Source organism: Tribolium madens, unplaced genomic scaffold (genome assembly GCF_015345945.1).
Source record: "Tribolium madens isolate multiple individuals breed KSU strain unplaced genomic scaffold, Tmad_KSU_1.1 Scaffold_19;HRSCAF=116;Tcas5.2_LG9, whole genome shotgun sequence".
Taxonomy (NCBI): domain Eukaryota; kingdom Metazoa; phylum Arthropoda; class Insecta; order Coleoptera; family Tenebrionidae; genus Tribolium; species Tribolium madens.
In genome coordinates, this window is record NW_025400983.1 from 10,293,196 (window position 1) to 10,315,434 (window position 22,239).

Sequence of the window (22,239 nt, forward strand, 5' to 3'; positions counted from 1 at the left end):
ATTGTTATTATACCGTGCGATCAAAAGAAAATAAATTAGAGTAGGCAGTGATTAAAGTCCTTCAGATGGCAATCCTGATTTTTGACAATCAAATGTCAGCGGAAACTTTGACAAGTTTGCGTTTTATTCCTTTTGAGTGAAATAAGGTTCACTTTAGAGCAGAAATTTTTTATTGCTGTACAAGAGGAAAACGGTGGATGGTCATTTTCACTTTCAATTTGTGTGGAAAATTTCCAGTCCAGATTCCCAGTCAATGTGTTGCCAACTGTGGAATTTAATTGACGCCTACTCTAATTTATTTTTTATTTGATCGCACAGAATTAAATTGTAATTATTATAATAATAATTTATTTTTTATTATACTTAATTACAATTTAAGACCCATAACAATAATATTAAATTAGCTGGAAAAAATATACCTCCCTATCTCTTTATTACCTACTGAAACTGAATTTTGTGTTTGAAATACAATCATTGTCTGAAAAAGTATTATACTATTTACTTAAGAAAATATACAGTCGCGTGCAAAATATTTTGTGTTTTTTAATCAACTCAAAATAGGTACCATAACTTATCAAAGCTGAATATAATAGGTAAGTACATGAAACTACGAAAAAAACAATGTTTAGTGTAATTTTTTCACTGATACGATTGGTTTACGAGTACCTAACAATTCAAAAAGGATGGAGCATTCACTTTCTTACTCGTACACTTTATGGACTATAGTTTTCAAAAATACCTTTTTCTATTCATTTTCTATAATAAGAGTTAAGTGATGTCTGTATTTTAATTAAAAACGGATTATAAGAGTATGTACCTAATATTAATAATCGCAAAATATTTTTTTAGAAAATGATTAGTTTAATAAAAAATACTTGGATCCATACTTTCTCTACACTTTGCGAAATGTTATGTTTTACGTCGTTGTACCATAATTTTTTGCAGACAAACCATATTTTTGTAATCTTAAAAAAATCAGGAAAAAAAGCAGGAGGTTTAGTAGTATTTATAAAAACGTTTTATTAATTTCTGAAAGTTTTTAAGAATATTATATAATTTCAAGTTAATTCAAAATTGTGTTGTTTTTTAATATTTGAAATAAGACAGAAATATGATGTACAAGTATTAATGGGTATATCTACAAAATATACAAAAGCAGACATTGCCTGTTAATGGCATTTTAAAACGAACAATGTAGGTAAAGTTTATTCACTGTTTTTATCGTAAGTGTGAAAATTCTAAATGACACAATTGGAACTTAGGTTTTCGTAATTTTATTTAAAGTTTTAGAGACAACTGGAAATTGAAAAGAAATTGTCAGTGTTACATAAAAATAATAATTGAATGGTAATTGGTGAATCTATATTTTTCAATAATTAGGTCAGTATAATTTGTAGATGACGATATTGTTAAATTGAGAGCGCAATTAAAAACAATTGTTTGCTTATTTAAAAAAAGACAAAGGAATTGATTTATGTTATAAGAAGAGGATTTATATCACAAGAGATTTTTAATTACAAATGTGTAATTGACTATTGTAGTCACGTGGACGTTTTTACGTTTTATAAAAAGTAGTAGGTATTATTTGTGCAATACGAGTATATTAGTAATTTTCATTGAAAAACTGAAAAAATAACAATTATTATGGAGCTGTAAAAGATCTCAGTGTCTAATTAACCGGATTAAAAATTTATTTAGCCTTCGTTCCGGAGATTCCCTTGGGTCTCTGTATCATAAATTCAGGTTTCGGCCTCGTCCGTCCCAGGTTCTTCGATTTTACGGTTTACCCTTCTCGTATCCAAATTCCTCAAGTTTATTTGTTCTTCTTGCTTCCCTCAAGTCATCACCTTACCTTCAACCCAAAAACTGGTCCAGGTAAAGGGGTAATGCCTATTTTCCCATACGGTGCGCAAGTAAAATCGCGCAACTCGTGGCTAGCGGCCGGGGAAATTTTCAATTCATTTAGTGCTTCAAGAGTCAAACAGGTGGAATGTCGGTGTCCGGTTAGCCAAGAACCTCTTTCGAAATTGTTGCTTTGTTATTAAACGAATTTTTGTGTTTGTGTTTGACGATGTGACACGATGAGTTTGAAACCAGGACGAGTTCTCAAGGAATAAATATTTCAATCGTGGCAATTTGCATTTTATCAAAAGGTATAGTATTACTGCATTTTTACTTGAAAGTTGTTTGCGTTGTTGTCCTCTTTAATTTCAGGTGTGGTTTTGTCAGGTTTATTATATTTAAATAAGAATTTTGTGAGTGCACACGGTCAGGTGGTAATTAGACAGACACCAAATTTAGTTTTTTTTGTCACAAGTTTAACTTTCTTTCAAATGTAACTCTCACCTGAGCTAGAAATCGGTTTTAAGTGTATTATTATATAAAAATGATTCATCTGAAATTCACGTGGAATTATTTTGTTGTGTAATCAATGCAATTATTGCTATTTTACCATCTGATATAATACCACAAACAAAACATACGATTATCGACTAATTGATAAATCAAATATTTACGATTAATGATTTTCACGTTTGATAGGGTGACTAGATGTAACAATAAAATTCTTCATAATTTGGTAATCATTCATTACATAACTCGAAAATTTTTCAGTGTAAATAGTGAAATAAATTTTAATGTAGTTAGTTTAATTTTTGTTCCATGTGTACAAATCAGAATTGGGTTAATTAACGCATATGTTAGTGTAATATTTTTACGTCTATTAATATACCTGCGCACTTTATACATAAATTTACTTTTTTATGAAGTGATTACTTTTTCTAGTGAAAATTGCAAATAAAAAATATTTCGATGATTGTCTCTTTTAAGTTCTAGAAGTAGTTAATAACATGAATGGGTTTTTTAGATATTTATGAAAAGATTCTTTCATGTTAAGGTAACACGTTCTAATCATTTATAATTAATGATTACAAGCATTATTCATTGTTGAGTTTTTTTTTTGTTTTTTTTAATCCGCAATCAGCTTGTTAAATTTGGTATTCATATTAAATCTCAAAAAAAAAGAGTCTAAATTCAATTTTTTTAATATTTAAGATTTGATTTATATTCCTTATTTCTAGTAATACTAGATAACATACCGAGGTGGAAGGTGCTTCATTATCAAGGCGAAATTTGAGCAATAAGCCGAGGTACGACCACCAATGTTTGTACCTATACATACTATTTTATTCACAATCCTTCGTAAAGAACAGAAAGCCAATAAAAAATTTATCAAATTTGGACGAACATGACAACAGCTGATAAGGAAGTGCCCACTTCCCAACCCGAACCGGATATTTAATACCGATTGTTAAATACCTTAATTAGAAGTATGTAGTGGTTGAAATGTCATACTTTTCAACTTTTCACATGTATAAGGTGATTTGATTATTACTTTATGATTGAATAAACATCTTTATTTAGTTTTGGTTGCAAAGTGATGCTTATCAAATATGGCGATTTAAAATGTCACATGTTTTATAATTTATTATTATTACAAATGATTTTTTTACAACCAACTCAGAAAGAATCCTTTTCTTAAAGCAACTTCCATTATTTCATATTGTAATCGATGTTATTATAATAACTTTTTCTAAATTATAAATTAAATTTGTTTTTAACTTATATTTAATTACGCATGAGCACTTAATTTTTTTATTGAAACAAATGGAATTTCTTCTATAAACATAAAGGTTTGGTTGTCTGAAGTTTCGAATGATACAGTAGAACTCCGCTATAGCGCGTCCTGGTTATACCTAACGAAAAATCGGTTACTGAGTGACCTTGCTGTTCACTTAGGTTTTGTAAAAAAATCTTCTATAACGAATAAATTCTTAGTGATACTGGAGTATAAGGAGACTTTTTTCTCTTGATCGAAAATAACACGAAGATTAATTAGGTATAATAAATATTTACTAGAAAGAATAAACACAGGTACCTATGTTGTGTAATAAATAGTCAATTCAGTTTTCCAGAATATTGAGGGGCCAGTTACAGCTTTTTTGCAATATATTCTTTTTTTCTCAGTGTACCTAGCTATAGAAAATTTTCAACAAATAATCAATATCGGCTAAGAAAATAATTTTCTATAAAAATATCAGTAATTACAAAAAAATGACTGTGAATTCAACAATTTTGTAGTTTTGTTTTTAAAAATTTGACTGAATGTAGATACGATAATAATAAGAGAAAAAAAGAATTTTATAACTGATTTTTAATCTCTTAAGTTGAGTTGGGTTGATGCTGGGGGGAAAAGAAAAAAACTAAAAAAAAAAAATTAAAAAATTAGTTGTTGAGTCAGTGGCGTTCTTTATTGGTAAAATTGACACAAGTATGTTATTTGTCCTGTCGTCAATACTTCCTTTTTTTTATTGCCGAACTGCTAGTTTGTTGTTTTTTTCACAACAAAAAACGGGTAAAGTAGGTGTTTTCAAAAGTAGTAAAATTAAACGACGCCACTGGCTGTTAAGATGCCACTCCCGCCTTAAATGTCATTTCTTTGTAAGACGTGCATTGTGTGCATACCTATTTAGAAACAAATAAATTCAAAGTTTTAAAATTCAAATGCGTAGTGAACGCAAGAGACCGTCTTTGAGATTTTGGGAACACAAATCAATCTTCTGACCCATGTGAAACAGGTGTTATTTTTCTTGGCGTTATCCTTTTAACCTTTTAGAAATCTGTGAGATTTGTGTAATTTTCAAGATCACGCAATAAATTTATTCGCTTGCGTGAATTTTGGCATTAAACAAATACGGATGCACGAAATTATTTGTCTCGCAATAATACAGAGTAATAAAATTGTTCGTAATTAATTAAAATCGGATACGATAATTTCGACTGAAGGTCTGTGTACTCAAGAATTAAATTTTAAATGAATAAAAATAATTGTGAGTCGTCAACGAGAAATATTTGTTTACTTTCGCGAATGTTTAAAGGTTCATTGTATCTTATTTTTCGTAATTGATGACCATATACGGCGTAAAAAGAAAATCCTTTATATTATCGCAATCAAGGACTCGACTATAGCAAACAATTATTCAATTAAACTCGCTTTGAAAATTAAGAAGACAAACCGAATGTAAACAAGCATGTTGAACAATACCATATCTCGATTTTTATATGAAATTTTCGCTAATTTCCTTTATTATTTTTGTTGGATCCGCGTAATAATACATTGTTTTTGCGAATCTCACGGTCAAGTCTTCCTATTGACGTCACGACTGCCGAATGCTTTTGTTAGTAGAGCAAGGTGAAGTAAATTTTTGCTCAATCTATAAAATTGTGAAGCTATAAATTACTCTGTCTATATACACTCACTGGATGAGGAAGGATCGTTATTCATGGCTAAAGGCCGATTTAATATTTTGTTATGGGACTGGAGTTTAGCTATGTGGGTGGACCGCCACCTACGCCACCGAAACACTGCTGAAACTCATCCCTTGCGACTTCATCATGCACTCGCTCATACGTTCTGTTTACGTCAGAGTGGAAATCTAATTTGCGAATTTCCAACTCGACAGTGTGTCATCATCATCTTGGACCTCAAATTAGTATCATTTTGAATCTGATTGAGAGCTTTTATCGCTTTCAGGCAGAAAACCCCCAAACGTGATAGTGCAAAGTATCTTCACTTCATTACTACGGAATTGTTTATTGGTTTTGGGTTATTTTTGTTTCATTTCGCTGATTAACTTGCCTTGACCAGTAATAATCCGCTCTTGGGAGCCGTAAGAGCCTACTCTCTAGTTGAACCAGACTTGTAGCATCATGGAAATAGTCACAAAGTTAGAGGTCAAAGCTCAAGGAAAGATTTCGTCTGTGATGTGGTTGAATGAGAGACTGTGTGGGTCTAGAAACCCCATAAAGAACTAATTTGATGATATGAAGAAGTTTGCCTTCGAGTACAGTGGCAAAACTGACTTGAATAGAAGTTAGAAGGATAGCAAGCAACAGATCTAACTCTCCCTGGAGTTTGGAAGTTTAATTCCAGTAGCAAACACATGTTTACTTTATTTTTTTTAAACACAAGGCTAGTTTTAGGATGTTCCGGCGACGTAAATGTGATTTTTTACCTCAAGTTCGTGTCAAAATTTAAAATTTTAGTTTGGCAACCTTGACTTTCAAATTCAAACGTCAAACTTTTATAGGCATTTGTCATTCATTTTCAACGGGCGACTGCTGATTTAGCCGTCATCGTCATCTGAAACATTCTGATGTAAAAAATTAGAAGGATTACCAATAATTCAGTGTTGTCAACAGATTTTTTTTGTCACAACATTAATAGTCGTCCGGTATGTACATAAAATTTAATACATACTGTCCTATGCTTTAGAAGTTAATTTACTCAGATTTTTTTATTAAGACATAAAACAAAGTATGAAATGTTAATAAGTTATGATTAATAATTTCTATATTGTAGAAACAATAGGCTTTGTTGATCAAACATGTGTAGAAAAGAAAACATGCTCTACAGTGCTACCAACCATATAATTTTGGTACAAAACTTTAAAAATCACAAACCGGTGTATTCACATGACATTCAATTATTCCATATGTTACTAAAGTATAATTATCTTATCCATGCAAGTGTTACAATGTTTTGTGTAATCAAAATCTTATGTTCAAGATTAGCAAACCGGTTCTGTAATTTGATTCCTGCAATATTTTTCTTGTTAGGTTTTATTATTCCACAAATTTTTTACAGAAATTTCCGACCGAAAATAATATTATTGTTAGAGAATGCCAGTTTCTTATCATAAACCGCAAAGTAGTAGGACATCCGGAAGAAAGCATAAATGAATTTGTTGAGGGATTCTCAAACTCTCATACTATTCCTTTTTATTGACACGAAAAGAAAAAATTATTGACAGATGTTGTAAAAACCTTATTCCATCATTTTATTTGTTTTTAAGTAAGTGTGACAAAATTAACAGGAATTTTTGGCTTTCTGGTACATTTTCGAAATTAAGGAAATTAGTAATTACACCTATGTTTCCTCATTTGAATTTTTTAAACATGCACAATCCGAAATTATATTACATCGAGATAAACAAAGCCAATTTGTAATTAACACGAATAATTTCCATCAGGGACTGTTGACCGTAATTAAACAAAAAACCTACAATTATTAGAAACAATAAAATGAAGGTAATTAAAAAGAGTGGTGGAAAATTTTGATGTAGACATAAATTCCTTTAAATTTAATCAATAGGTTCAAAAAACTCAAGTAGTTTCTAGTTCCAGGATGGCATAGGCATCCGTTTTCCCCTCTTCCAAAGGTCAAAGTTGACGCTATTAGTGCTCAGGAAGAGTGTCGGAAAATTTTATCACTGTTGAATTTTCATTTTTGCGCTCTAATATTTTCAAGAGCAGTGGGTTTGTGAAGAACGCCCACTAGGAAGTGTATACCGTAACTCGATTCTGATGATAAAGGGGACAAAAAGAGGCTGTGTTAACACTACACTTGTCTCCCACTCGTAATCAGTGGCAGTTTCATTATCAAAGACTGAAATAATCAGGAAGCTCCAGGCCACAAGCATTTTTATTTGCATCTTCAATCATCACGCCTTGGTTTTAAGGTTGTTCCGCATTCGTAGGCGTGCTAAATTTTCGTCTTTGTAAACTTTTGTACATATCCGGACTTTGTAGGGCATTCCGGAGTCAATAAACAAAATGATACGCAAGTGGGAGTCCGTTGACCCACCGATGGACGGGTCTCAATTGCTTTTGAATAGTGTGTTTTTTCTTCTTTCATTCAATCAGAAGTCTGGCTGTAATCAAAATCTTGATCCTTTGTCCCGAAATAAAAAAATTGAAATAAATTGTTTTCATATTTATTTATTGTGCATATTATTTATTACTTGCGTGCCGGCTCCAATTTCCTTCAATCAAGATTGTTATTAGGGTAATAAGAAATTAACCTGTGGTCGCCTGTAATTTATTTCTAATCAGTCCACAAGTCGTTTTCTCATATGTTAAGGTCAACAAAAATACGAAACATTAAAAACTCGTGAGGATTATGACTTTAAACAGGTTAAAAACTCTAAAATGTCGAGATAGAACAATAAGTGCAATTCTGTAAATTAGAAAGTGCTGATGTAAGGTTCAGAATTTGCTTTACTCACTCCACAAAATGCAAATCTGGTTCAGATAACTGTAATTGAAAATACGACGCACTTGATTCGAGTTCGAACCAGGAATTAAAAGAGATCGAAATCAAAAGATTGATTGCGAAAATATTTTGATCGTTTTGATCATCTTTTTGGTCTAAAAATAAATAATGGATGGTTTTCTATTAGTTATAATTGTACGCAATTTATTTGTTGTATATGTCATTGCAAAAATCTAATAACCATTGAAACAATAACACGACTTTCACTCTTAATTGGATGCGCTATTATTTTGGACGACTTTATTTCCTACATTTGAAAATTATGTACGAGCACCGGTTTAATGGCAGTGACGTCAAAAAAGTACAAGAAAAAGTACTTTAATTTTACTTTATTATGCATATTTTGATTCTGACATTGAAATCAATGTGATATAAATTCACTTCGATAATTGCGTGATTTCGTTATTGTTAAAATAGATGGGAAAACAATTCTACAATTGTCATTGATAGTGCTCATAAAATTTTTTCCTTTCATTTTGTACTCGAACCTATCTAGAATTATGAATAGTTATACTTTATAATTTAAGTTTATGGACAATAAAATGAAATGTCATGAATAGTCAGTTTTCAGCGGTTGAATTGGGTTGTATCATTCGCTATTCAGTTGACTTTACGTCGAGAATATGCAGATAACTTTTAGTGCTTTTGGCCACTATCTAGTTCCAATTATGATTTTTCAAAGTGATAAGAGAATTTCTTATTATTTTTAGGTCCATAAAAGTCAGAGAGTGAAATATCAGTTTTACCACTGTGGAAATAACATTTTACATTAATTTGGTATGGTTGAGGGTTTACATTAAGCTCGAATCATCTTGATTATGTCTTGAAATCCTGTCATTCTCTTCATCAAGAAGTAATCAATCATTCTGGTGTCTATCTTTCCGTTCGATTTTCCGATAATTTGTCGTCAATTTGAAAAAACTTCAAAGTTGTAATTATACAGGGTGCGCCAGAACTCGCGCACCAGAGAAAATTTGCAAGTAAGGGAAGATACCAGGAACTTGAAAAAAATGTTTACGAAATTCTATTTATCAAAAAATTTTGATATTTTATTATGTCTATTTAATGATACTGATGATCTAGTATATTTTTTTTATAATTATTTAGTAAAGGTACAAATATTTTGATAATAAAAGCCACAAATAACATTAAACAGAGTTACAATTTAGGATACAGCTTCCTTGTCTCCTGTAGCAAAAAAAACTTGGAAAATTATTTTTCCAACAGAAATAAATAAAGTCAAAGTGCAAACTTTAAACCCTCATAACTTCGAATTTTTTATAGATAAAATTTTTTTAACATTTTTTCCATGTTCCTGGTATCTTACCTTGTATGGCATTTTTCTCTGGGGCGCGAGTTCTGGCGCAGCCTGTATACAGGGTGACCCAGGGGTGTGTGCAAGCTCCATAACTTTTTTTATATCCAAGCTATCGACTTGATTTTTTTAATAGATAGGTCCGACAATCAAAAAATATTTCCATTTAATAAAACTCCCAACTGTAGCGATATAACGCCTCCGATTTCTTAGATTTATTTGCAATAGTTTTTGACTTATGTCATTTTATGTGTCAAACTAGCGTTCATAGATTCACAGAAAAATTTATAACTTCAGAACCATTCAAGATAACCTAAGCAACTTTTTTTTTGAATTCTAACCAATATTACGACAGCGGCCTACTCGATGATTTCTTTTTTTGAAAAAACCGCCAACATTTCTTATTTTGTAAAAATCACACAAATTTTACAAATTATACCTTTTCACAAATTCTATATCGACAAAAAGCTTATAAAAAATGCCATGTTATGATGCAATGAAACATACATTGTATTTGAAAAAGTCGACTTATTGTCAGTTGCAATCATTAAAAAAAAAATGTAATAGGTGATGGAACATCGACGCCGAGTTCGCCTATATCTCAAAAGATGCGTTAAAATTTGAGGAATCGACTGGAAAAAAGTTGGTTACGTTTTCTTGAATGGTTCTGAAGTTATGAATTTTTCTGTGTGACATATAATTAAGTCAAAAACTATTGCAGATAAATCTAAAAAAACCGGGTGCGTTATATCGACAACTTAGTTGTGTATCTTATTTCGCGACATCTGGATAGAAATATTTTTAGAATGTGCTTTATTGCCGATACTACCTTTAAAAAATTCAAGTCTATTGCTTCGATAGAAAAAAAGTTATGGAGCTTGCACGCACCCCTGGGTCACTCTGAATACATATTTATTACAATTAAAGACGTAAGCTGTTTTTGATCTGCATTTTTTCTATTTGAAAATGAGAAACAACAACTAAAAGCATATTATTCTAGTGATAAAGAAGGAAAGACACTAGGCATTGATTTTTAATTTATTTTAATTTAGGTATTGATTTTTTATTTTAGTTTATTTTATGTTATTTTGTTATTTATTTGGCAAATCCTGTTTATTTCCGCTGATTGTGGTTTAGAAAAAATACAAGCGGTGAAAACACTTTTATTACGATTTTATGTTAATTGTGGTTACGATTTAACCACAAAGCTCACTTAATCGACACCTTTCACTCTTATTTTTCCGAGAAAAATGATCAATTTTTATAAACACTTGAAAAGATTAATTTAATTATTGTATAAAATTCATTCATTGATTTATATACGAGCAAATTTAGATAGCTTTTACGACTATTCTTAAAATGTAGGTGTATACATTTATTTTTTGAATGTAAAGTAATAAAAGTTGAAGGTAGTTCGATAGTTCTAAAAATAATTGAAAATAAACCACTATGTCATTGGAGTAGTTTACTTATAATTAACTAATTTTATTCGAGGATTTTATTGTAATGTAATTGATTTTGTAATGCAACAACTGTGAGAGTTTAAATTATTATTTCTAGTTAAAGAATGTATGTGATGTAATACGCAAGCATATATTCGAATCATACGATTGATAAGCGAAAGTGAAACATAATAACAGAAGCATCAAACGTTGAAATTTAAGGAAATTGAACGAATTAATTAAAAAAAACAAAGTAATAACATGAAAGTTACGGTATACATTATTGCATCTCTTCCTATTCACTTCTATGTTCAAGAATTACTTTAAATTATTTGCTATGTGAGTTAAAACATCCAAACAACTAATTAAAAATAAAATGTATGAACCCTTTTTCCTAGGTATTACCAATTTAAATTATGATCCAAGTGAATTTTTACGTATTTCTGTTTCATTTTAAGTGCTTTTACACCGACAAAAAAATGAGCAAAAAGTGGCCCCATGTGCGTCAATGGAAGCACGGGATTTCCAAGTCAACCTGTTCTTGGGGCAGCGGAAGGCTTATGAACTCGAGACAGGGGTGTGCCTTGAGTTTTCAGAAGATGATAGCTAAGAGGTCACTAAAGACGTTGCAAAAGACGCGGAAAAATTTCACTCAAACTGCTATTTCAAATAATTTTGTAATTTCAAGCGAAATGTCAAATGTAAATTCTATTGAGTCGTACTCAATTTGTGATGGGTAAAACCGATGATTTAGTGTAGGTTTTCCAAAATTTAGTCACTTAATTTTGTGAAGGATGTAATTTAATTCTTGTGGTAACTAATCTGGGTATTGATTCAAGTTGATGAATAGTGGTGTTTGTTATCTACCTATTTGTTTGTAGTTCTGCGGTCTATAACTTGTTTTCGTTTATTAATACACATATTATGTTTCGAGTAGAATTTTGCTATATAAGTATATTAGTACAGGAGGAATGCATTAACATGAAAGTTTTTAGAATTTCGTAGTAACTATGAATTTTTAGTAAAACTTCTTTTCACACTTTTCACACTTCACTTCAAACAATTCTCATTCTTGAAGTCTTTTTTTTAATTATTGGACATTTTGTACATTCTTTTTCTACAAAATGTTGGAAGTGTGAAAGGTGTTGTCAAGTCCAGAGCTGTTACGAGTATAATTTGAATATTTTATTAATTCTGGAGGAATTTTTTTACGGAATCAGGCGCAATAAATTTTTACTCCAAAATTTTTGTTATAACAACTTTAAAAAACATTGGGTTGGACTAAAACAAAAAAAAAATGAAATAACATTTTTTCTGAGACTCGAAATCCTTTGGAATATTTTACAAAAATAATAATTTGAAACAAATCTTAGGTGATGAAGGAGTTAAAACTTTCCATGACAAAAAATTGTTTGAGCCTTTTTTCACGAGCTTTTCAAACGTTAAATTTTGGGTTAAGTTTTTGGCCGTTCAGATCTTGTATTCTTGAATTTATTTAGCGGAAACAAGAGATCTTGCAATATTAAACAATAGAGGCAATAATTATCTATAAAAATTTCGAAGTTATGAGGGTTTAAATTTTGAACTTTGTCTTATTTCTGTTGGAAAAATAATTTTCCAAGTTTTTTTGCCACAGGCTATTAGAAGAGGAAACAAGGAAGCTATCCTAAATTGTAACTATGTTTAATATTATTTGTGGCTTTTATTATCAAAATTTTTGTATCTTTACTAAATAATCATCAGTATCATTAAATAGATTTTGTAAACGTTTTCCCCTGTTCTTGGTATTTTATCTTTTTTCTCTAGGGCGCGTGTTCCGACACACCCTGTATACCTGTCGGAAAAATTACCAATTTGTATCTTATGGTGTACAAAACATTTAACAAACTTGCAAATTCAACAATAAATTAAATTTGACTTTGGAAATAATAGTTATTTATTATACAAGACAATAAAGAGATTGTTTATCTTCGAGTGAAACGGTTAGGTTCACGAGTGACGAAGTCACGAGTGGACTTATTTCACGATTAGATAAGCAATCTTTATCGTCGTGTACAATACAACATTTTTTTCTATAGCAGGACTTAAAGTTTAAGAGAAAAAATAAGATTAAAAAAAAATACAATTTTTGGCATTTCTTAATACGAAACGTCAGATTATTTTCAACAGATTTAAACCAAGTTTAAGCCTTCTTAAGTCTAATTCAAAGAATAAAATGTTGGACATATTCGACTCCTTTGAGTAAATCGGACGCTTTATTCCATCTCTTGGATAATAAAATTTGTAAATTTAAATGAATAAAATAAGTTAAAATATTTTATCTATCCTTGCTGTTAAAGTGTTACTTTATCTACCTTTGCGGTTAAAGTGCTACTTTATCTACTCAAAAAAGTTGATAAAGAAATAGTTTAACATCTGCTATAGAAAAAAAATGATAATATGGAAATTGTCAGTTGTTTTTTCTCAAAAAAAAAAGGGTTTGAAAATAATCTGCATCCATGCAAGGATTGGGCCGGCTCTCGGCCCTTTGAATCACATTTGAATCACTGTGTATATTTTCAAAACCGAAAAATCATGATTTTGAGTTTATTGTTTTTAAAACCACATTTAGCAAACTTTGCAAAATGAAATTTTTACATTTGTTAAAAAATATTTTGCTTTGTAATAACTGTTGTTAAGTCGTTTGTTTTATTTTAAATTTTATAACAAAATTAAAATTGGTAAGCGTTTTGTATATCATTACAAAAATCAGCTTTAACATGAATCGAAAATCTTAATGTGTCAACTGTCATAAATAATACACTGTTAACAATTACCTATGGCTCCATAATCAGGTTATGGCGATGTTAACATTAAATTTTTTTACACTATTTGAAACTAGTTTATTTCTTAATTACCATCAAATGAAAAAGTTAAATAATGGTTAAACAACACATTCTTAGAATAGCACATTTAATTATAGCTTAAATTGAACCACTTCTAGTGCTTCAATTCGATTTATCATTTAGATTCAACTGCTACCATGAAAAGACATTAATTAACTTTTGCTAAAACTACGGATACCTAAAGTAGTTCTCCGTAGCTAAAACCCAGTTGCTGAATTTTATGAAATTTTTTTGTGTTGGTGTAATTAATATCGTCAATCTCAACATTCCTGAAATTGCTACTCACCCAAACGTAAAATGGGGAAAAACTTCTCGTTTCGATATCAAATTGCTCGTAATTTCACGGAAACTTTCGTGACGTAAAAAGATTGCTATATGCAAATCGTCAGAATGGATTTCTTATGTCGTATAATTATTGCAGGACCTCGAGCACGGTATGCCCGCTCTTCGCCTGTTCGGAAGGAAGTGGTTAGCCGCCTCGGACGACCTGGTTTTCCCCGGATTATTCGAAATTTTCATCAGGACACTATGGTCAGTGTCTAAGCCAGGTTGATTTTGTCCCAAATGTCGAATTTCAGGCTGATATTGATCGTCGTCGTACACGTGAAATACTACGAAGACACTTGGGAATGCACACGTGGGGGCGATTACGTCCGGACTTACATCATTGGCATGATGGCCCTCCTTAGTCTCGTCATAATCGTCCTTGTGGCTCTAGTCAATCGGAGTGCCAAAGGATCAATCACGGATGAAGAGGCACGAAAGCTCGTCCCTCCAATCTTACTCCTCAAACTGTTCCTTATCATTCCTGAAACAGTCCTCAACGTTTTCGGGACGATGTGGGCGTTTTGCAAGGACCTAGTCGTGTGTCCTTACGAAGGACACTTCTCCAGGACTGTCATTGAAGGTTTGCCCTTAACCATAAAAAGCTCAAGTACATTTGACCCAGAAAACGATTAAAATTTGCTATAAGTTAGTCACAGTGTCAAGTTTAATATTTTGAAACACTATTTTACCAAAAATCTTTTGGTTTATTATGCTACTTTTGAGAAAACTGATTTTTTTGCAGCTTTAGTCGTTTTCAATTGGGCTCTCTTTGGGTTAGCGATCTTCGGACTGGCTCTAGTGTTTGATCCTCTGGGATCTCGCCGATACCATGAAGTCCAGGAGACACCCAGCGCTGGGGAGTCTCTCCGTCATCGGAAAGTCACCAGTTTGTGGCAGAGGAGATTCCGATGGGCTTTCTGTTGGGTGAAATCCGACGAACATGGACACGAAGCATTTCAACAAGTCGCTGCTCTACTCAGTGCTCTCTTCAGAAGCACAGATCTTGTCCCTTCTGATATTTTAGCCGGTTGTGTGCTTCTCAGGGTGAAGCAAAAACGGGAAACGCGAGAAATGAGACGAATACAAATGTTATCTGATGATGAACCCAAATATAGCACAGGTTTGGGTGAAACTTGAATTTTAAAGGTTCACAATTTTGACTTGCAGACTTAAATCGAATTTTCGCAATTGCTCCTCGTTGGATGAATCTAGAAAATGCCCGACATTTCTTGCGACTCTCTATGGCGGCCTATGGTTGGCCTTTTGTTATGTATAGGTACTGCGGAACTGGTTTGTTTCGGTTGTTGGGAGAAGTCACGTGTTGTTCGTGTTTTCGTCCAAAAAGGACTTTAGTAACGGACGATAATTGTTGTTTGTGTCATTTAGCAGGAGTTAAATACATGTCAAAAATCCGGGAAGAAGACATCTTGTTTGCCTCTTTCAGAAACCACGTTTTCGAAGTATGTATTTTTTGACCACAAATGGAACAAAATTTAGTTTGGTTTTGGTTTAGTTGCCGTTCTGCGTGATCGCCGATCACAAAACCTCGAATATTGTGATAGCGATCCGGGGTTCGATTTCCCTCCGCGATATGTTCACCGATTTGACGGCAACTTCGGAGAAGTTCGAGGCCGAGGGTCTTCCCCCGGACACCATGGCTCACAAAGGGATGATGTGTGGGGCTAGCTACGTGGCGAGGAGACTCAAAGAAGTGAATATTTTGGATAAGGCCCTCGAGAAGTATCCCGAATACGGGTTGGTTTTGACAGGCCACAGTCTGGGTGCCGGCGTTGCTTGCCTTCTCGCTCTCAAAATCAGACATAAATATCCTGATCTCAAAGTGTACGCTTTTTCAACTCCAGGTGAGTTTATGAAATTTTTTGTGGCGAGATTAAAGCGAAATTGAATATAAAAGATTCACGTTTCGGTGGCTTTTGTGCCCAGTGAGAAATGCAAAGTGGGGTTTCATTATCAAATATGAAATTGCGGCTGAAAGTTATTTAAAATGAAAGGAAAATAAAAATGGAAAGAACGGTCATAATACAAAGGAAACGACGAGAGTGACAGTTTTTTTTAGAGTTCAAGGGATATGCTATTACTCTTAACAAGTTCTTTAGTTGAAACAAATAATAAAATTAAATCAGGAAAGATATTTAAATTATTCAAGTTTGGTGTTGCTTATTGGAAGCAACATTTTTTAGTTTTTTAATTATTGTCAACTCAACTAAGTTAAGTTATACCTATTTTATCTATTCAATTAAAATATAAAAAAGAAACATTAATGTTATTTAACAATTTTGTGTAAAAATTAAGTTACAAAAATGTAAAGTTAATAATAATTTGATTAGAGGTCGGTTAGTTTTAGGCCGCTCCTATTCATATGTAAAATTATGCGAATCCTAGAAAATCAGACGGATTTTTAGTTGTATTAAATTAATCGAAGCAATTTTGTTTAGAAAACAGTTTAGTCAAAGAAAATAACCAATAAAATTCCATAGACTATAAGTCTTTCTCAAAGCAGCAAAAATGACAAGTTATTTTCGTTTTCTTTATCCTGATTGACGATACGGATTTCTCCTTCATTGTTATTTGTGACCATTGTGAATGTTGAAAACCGTAAATTTTTATTATGACTTTGGCGACGATCACAGTAAAAGAAACTGCATTAAAAGATCGGTTTTATTTCATGAAAAGCCATGTCTAAGAGAAGAGGTGAAAAGAAGGAAAGTAATTTATAACTTGGTGATCATTTGGAGTTAGATGACTGAAGCGAATTGAAAGACGTTCATTTAATCGACAAAGTAAATGGTGGTATAAAGTCAATAAATTAAAGTAATACTTTCAAAGGAATCAAATGATTTGATTTGCGTCACTTCAGTGTGCATAAGCTTAAACATTTCTGTTATTAGTAAAATCAATATTTACCCGTCATGTTTTTACATTTCGCAAGTCATTTTAAAGAAATTATGCAATTTGCTCATATCGACTTATTTTTAAGTGAGGAAAGAAATACATATCCGTTTTGAGCGAAAATAGAGAAGTTTTAGACTATTTTGGCGACGCTTTAATTATGTCTTATAAAGCATTGATGAATAGTCTTTTATACAAATTCACTTCTTTTGTGGAAAAATTTTGAACGTAGAAATATTGCCTTGATCAAATTTGATACTTACTCAATGGTTGGTCAAAAGGTGATAATAATATTTCAAAATAATTCTCGTTCAGAAATGCTTCAAAAGGAATTAAATTATCTGAAAATAGTCTGTATTCTTATCTACTCAGAATATTTCAAGTATTTGTGTTGTTTTAACAAAGAATAACATTTATTATTTTCCAAAATCAATATTTTATATTTGCCCGTACTTCCCCTTTTCTGTTCTTCAAAGCCACTTAAATTTCATAAAACAGACAACGGCAAAAGGCCAAGGACGAGCTTTTTTAAACGAAAATTTAATTTGAATTTTTCTTATTTCAGGTATGTTGCAAATTTACATTGCTTTAATTTATTTTTCTGATCAAAAAATTGAAGTTTGTGCTGTTCTTGCAAAAACCTCTAGAGGAGGAGGATTCAAGTAAAGCAATCTAACTTTTTAGCACATTCACTAAACGTTGCGATAACAACATTTTTAATAGAATCTTATGTTTGCAATGCAATGTTTAATGATTTTTGGTCAATGATTGCTTAAAGATCTATTTTAGCACTCTAATCTTACTACATAATTATTTAACAGAAAATATGAATTACACAATTCATCTCAGAATTGATGTTATGATATGGAACAAATTCTTATTAGAAGCAGTTCCGTCAGCTGCTTTAAAATTTACAGGATATGACTTAATCAATAATTTAATCGTATTATTAGTAAACAAGCCAAACATTCTTCGATCATATTTTGCGTGAAAAATTTAAAAAATTGCTAAATAAAAATTGTTTGCATTCGAATTGCTCGAGGCCTGGGCGAAAGTGGCATTCTAATTTCGTTTTATTTCTTTGATTGCCCATAAGGGGTATCATATTTTAATTATAAGTCGCATGAATCAGTAAAAGCAATTATAGTTGTTGAAAAAGGTAAATTGTTTGTTCAACTTGGATTTGTTACAAGTGAACTTGGCGAAGATAATGAGCAGAAATAATAATTAAAGTGTGAACTAATAATATTCCACTGCTGGCGACAGTAATGGGGAAAGCGGAACACTTTTTCTTTAGATTTTGTTATTAAATAAACTAGTTGGTGTATGCGTGACCGAAATGTCACAAGCTCCGAATCGATATGTAAAAAACCTTGCCCAATTCGAAGAAACTTATTATAATATTCGGAGTTCATGTGGTAACTAGGTGGAGGTCATCCTGTGCATTTTCCTTCGAATTTTCCCATTTATTTAGCATTTTTATAGCCGGCCTCCTGAGTCGTGATGCTGCAAGACTGACAGAAAACTTCGTCTTCACGGTCGGCGTCGGCGACGACTTCGTGATGCGTCTAGGAGTGGACAGCATCGAGAACCTGAGGACCGGCATCATCCAGACTCTTCATGCCAGTAGGTTGCCGAAGGTGAGTGAGTCGAGATTCCGATTTGCCATTGCGCAAAACGAGGAAAATGCTTTACACCTTTCTAATAAGTCAACAGCTAACAATAGAGAGTTGCGTTAAATTCTAATAACTGGAATCGTAAACGTGTGCTAAATTGTTGGGTACATTTCCGTGTTTACGCGTTTTTGATGATTGAGTCTTTGAGATAATAGCACATTTGCGTGTTTTTACAGCTTAAACGTTTTTTAATTGACTTAAGTACCCCGTGTCTAATTAAAAAGAGAGAAAATTACCGTTTTTTTTTACATCTTAATAAAGATTTATGTTGAATTTGTGTCTTTTCAAACGAAATGTGTTTATTTCAATCGTCACGTCTTACGTGTGAATTTATTTAATGACAGCTTTTGCGCAAATTGTTATACAATTAGTGTTTTTTGCAGTATCGAATTCTGTTGAATGGATTCGGATATGCTCTCTTTGGGGTTCCCTCACGTGATTTGGAAACCACGTGGAGGGATGAAATGGCAACAGCCCCAGGGCGGTCACCACTTTTGAATCGATCTATTCCCACAGTGGCAGCATCGACGGTATTTCACCCTCAACTCACTTTCCACAACTTATTTTTTGTATTACAGGAGGCTGCTCTTTTATCTCGTGACATTTGCGTGAGGAGGTTTTCCAAAACTCGCCTGTTTACCGCTGGACGTATTTTGCACATAGTTAGTAGGAAAAAGACCAAAGCTGAAAGGTAATGCAAATTGTGTATACCTGTTTTAAATGAGGTCAAGGATAATTATTGATTGCGATGTTAAGTTGCATCATTGCAATAAGTAAATATTTTTATATGTACGTTGTGATTTTTGATAATTTTAGGAAAGCTGGGACCGGGGGACCAAGTTTTGAAATGAGATGGGCCACAGCTGAGGATTTTATGGAACTTAAAGTTATGCCGAGGATGTTATTAGACCACTTGCCAGAAAATGTTTATAAAACTTTAGACACTGTTCTTAGGGAGCAAAGAGATGATGTTAGTGAGATCATTTAGGACGAAAAACCTCGATATTGTTGAATTCTTTTTACGTTTCTTAATATCTTCTAAACATTCCCAATGAATACTTTTTATTTTTTTTTTGATTTTTTGCATCTGTTGATCGATTCTGTATTTATATATATTTTTTATATTAAGATTATTGTAAATAAAACCTATTTCTATAACCTCGAATTTTATTTTGACCTAAACTTTGAAAGAATTTTATAAAAGTTAACTAACAATAGTTTAACGTCCTCAAATACTATTTTGTACAACTCTAAAAACCTGTGGTAAATTAAAGTTATTAAGACCTGTATCTATAGATCTATGTACAGACTTTTACCAGGAGATCTGTCTGTAGATTTATCTACAGTTCTGTAGCTGTAGATCTATCTACAGATCTATAGTTGTAGATCTATCTACAGACCTGTAGCTGTAGATCTATTCACAGATCAGTAGCTGTAGATCTATTCACAGATCTGTAGCTGTAGATCTATCTACAGACTTGTAGCTGTAGATCTATCTACAGTCTTGTAGTTGTAGATCTATCTACAGACCTCTAACTGTAGAACTCTCTACAGACTGTAACTGTAGATCTATCCAAAGACCTGTAACTGTAGATCTATCTACAGACCTGTAACTGTAGATATACCTATTGCCCTGTAACTGTAGACCTACCTACAGACCTGTAACTGTAGATCTATCTACAGACCTGCAGCTGTAGATCCGTCTCTTGTATGTAGATCTCTCTACAGGACTGTTGCTGTAGATCTATCTGTAAGACTTAAACAGTAGATTTATGTACAGACCTGTAGCCAGGGTTGGGCATTTACGCGTAATGTATTATTTTTTACGTTTACGCGTAAAGAATATGTAAACAATGTAAAGAACTATTATTTTGAGGTTAAGTAAGATATTGATTAAATTATTTGACAGTTTTATAAACATTCTAGTGCAGATGAGGAATAAATCGGAATGTAGAATTAATTTTCACTGTGCTGAGAGAAAAAACAATTGAAAGAAGTAAAGTCGAAATTGCGAGTCAGTTGTTATTTTAAGCAGTTAGGCTTTAAATTGATGAGAAACAAGAATAACTATTCTGCAGCTGCATTATGTTTAAAATGCAATACACTTTTTTCTCTGAGAAGTTCAAAATCTCACGGTTTGCTTATTCAAAATTTCATCTTTCAAATTATGTACGAATCAATTGCAGAAATGTACCTACCAGACCTACCTATGCAGTCCTAATATCGAAAACTACATCGTGATCGAAATTAACACAGTGTAAAAAAGTTAAAACAAGTAAGTAGGTATAGTTAGAGTTGTTAGAGTGACAAGGAAACTAGAAATATTTTTTAAAAAGCAAAAATATTACCAAGAAGAACCATGAAGAACAGTTGATTTTTTCAAGTGAAATTATACATTTTCTAACGATTACGTTATTCATGTTTTTTATAGATTTTATTTTTAAGTAAATAATGATGTTGTTTACATACCAGGTGAATAAAAAGTATGGAACCAAGCGGTTTTTTTCGTAAACTAAGCACATTGCGAAAAAAATAATTAGTATAGCGTAAAGTATAATTAAAATGTAACCATTTATCAAGAATAACATTTTTCGAAATTTCTTTTAGTTTTCGAGTTCTGGAATTTTTTTTTTTAAAGGCAACCCACCATGGTAATTTTTTTAATTAAAGATTATGATCTAAAAATTACCTCTAATTAAATAAAATTGTTTTTTAGTCAGTACTTTTTTTTGGAATTAATTGTTAAAGTTGCGTTCCGAGCTCATCACGAAGATTTTCCGATCTGTACTGACTAAAAAACAATTCTGTTTAATTAGAGGTCATTTTTAGATCATAATCTTTAATTAAAAAAATTACCATGGTGGGTTGCCATTTAAAAATTTTTTTTTTCCAGAACTCGAAAACTAAAAGAAATTTCGAAAAATGTTATACTCGATAAATGGTCACATTTTCATTGTACTTTACGCTACACTAATTATTTTTTTCGTAAAGTGCTTAGATTACGAAAAAAACACTTGGTTCCATACTTTTTATTCACTTGGTATATTTTACATTGTGTACAATCCTGCGTGTAGCTGTAGATCTAACTGTAGCTGAAGATCTATCTACAGATCTGTAAACAGTAGATATATGTATGTGGATCTGATGTCAGGTCTACTATTTTTTATAGGTGGTACATGAGGATTCTTTTTAGAAACTCTGTAATGAAATTCCGATTAATTTTAAATGTAGTTGTATCTAGTACTTTGTCACTGTATTTTGAAATGCGTACATTGCGTGAAACACGTTGCAGATTTTATTATATCTAACTTAACTTTTTTGTGGCCTTTCATTAATAACTGCAATGAAAAGATTTTGGCTACGCCATTGTCTTGACAAAAAATTTGCATTCAATGCCACACAGCAAAGAATCTCTCCCACTGTATAATAAAGCAAAGAAAACTGTTAATTATTCTATTCTGGACCATAAAAATTGAACCCATTCCAGAATATTATTAATAGAACTCGTAAA

General features: G+C 31.9%; 1 protein-coding gene across 1 annotated transcript; it reads left to right on the plus strand.

Moving 5' to 3' along the window:
* Nucleotides 1-1,981: 1,981 nt before the first annotated feature.
* On the plus strand, nt 1,982-19,886 carry LOC123009475 (diacylglycerol lipase-beta-like). Its single transcript, XM_044405837.1, has 10 exons — nt 1,982-2,153; nt 14,237-14,346; nt 14,394-14,722; nt 14,885-15,262; nt 15,310-15,602; nt 15,656-16,004; nt 18,538-18,692; nt 19,112-19,258; nt 19,307-19,419; nt 19,545-19,886. The coding sequence occupies exons 2-10, from the start codon at nt 14,252-14,254 to the stop codon at nt 19,714-19,716; spliced, it is 2,031 nt and encodes a 676-aa protein (XP_044261772.1). The 5' UTR covers nt 1,982-2,153; nt 14,237-14,251; the 3' UTR covers nt 19,717-19,886.
* Nucleotides 19,887-22,239: the final 2,353 nt, after the last annotated feature.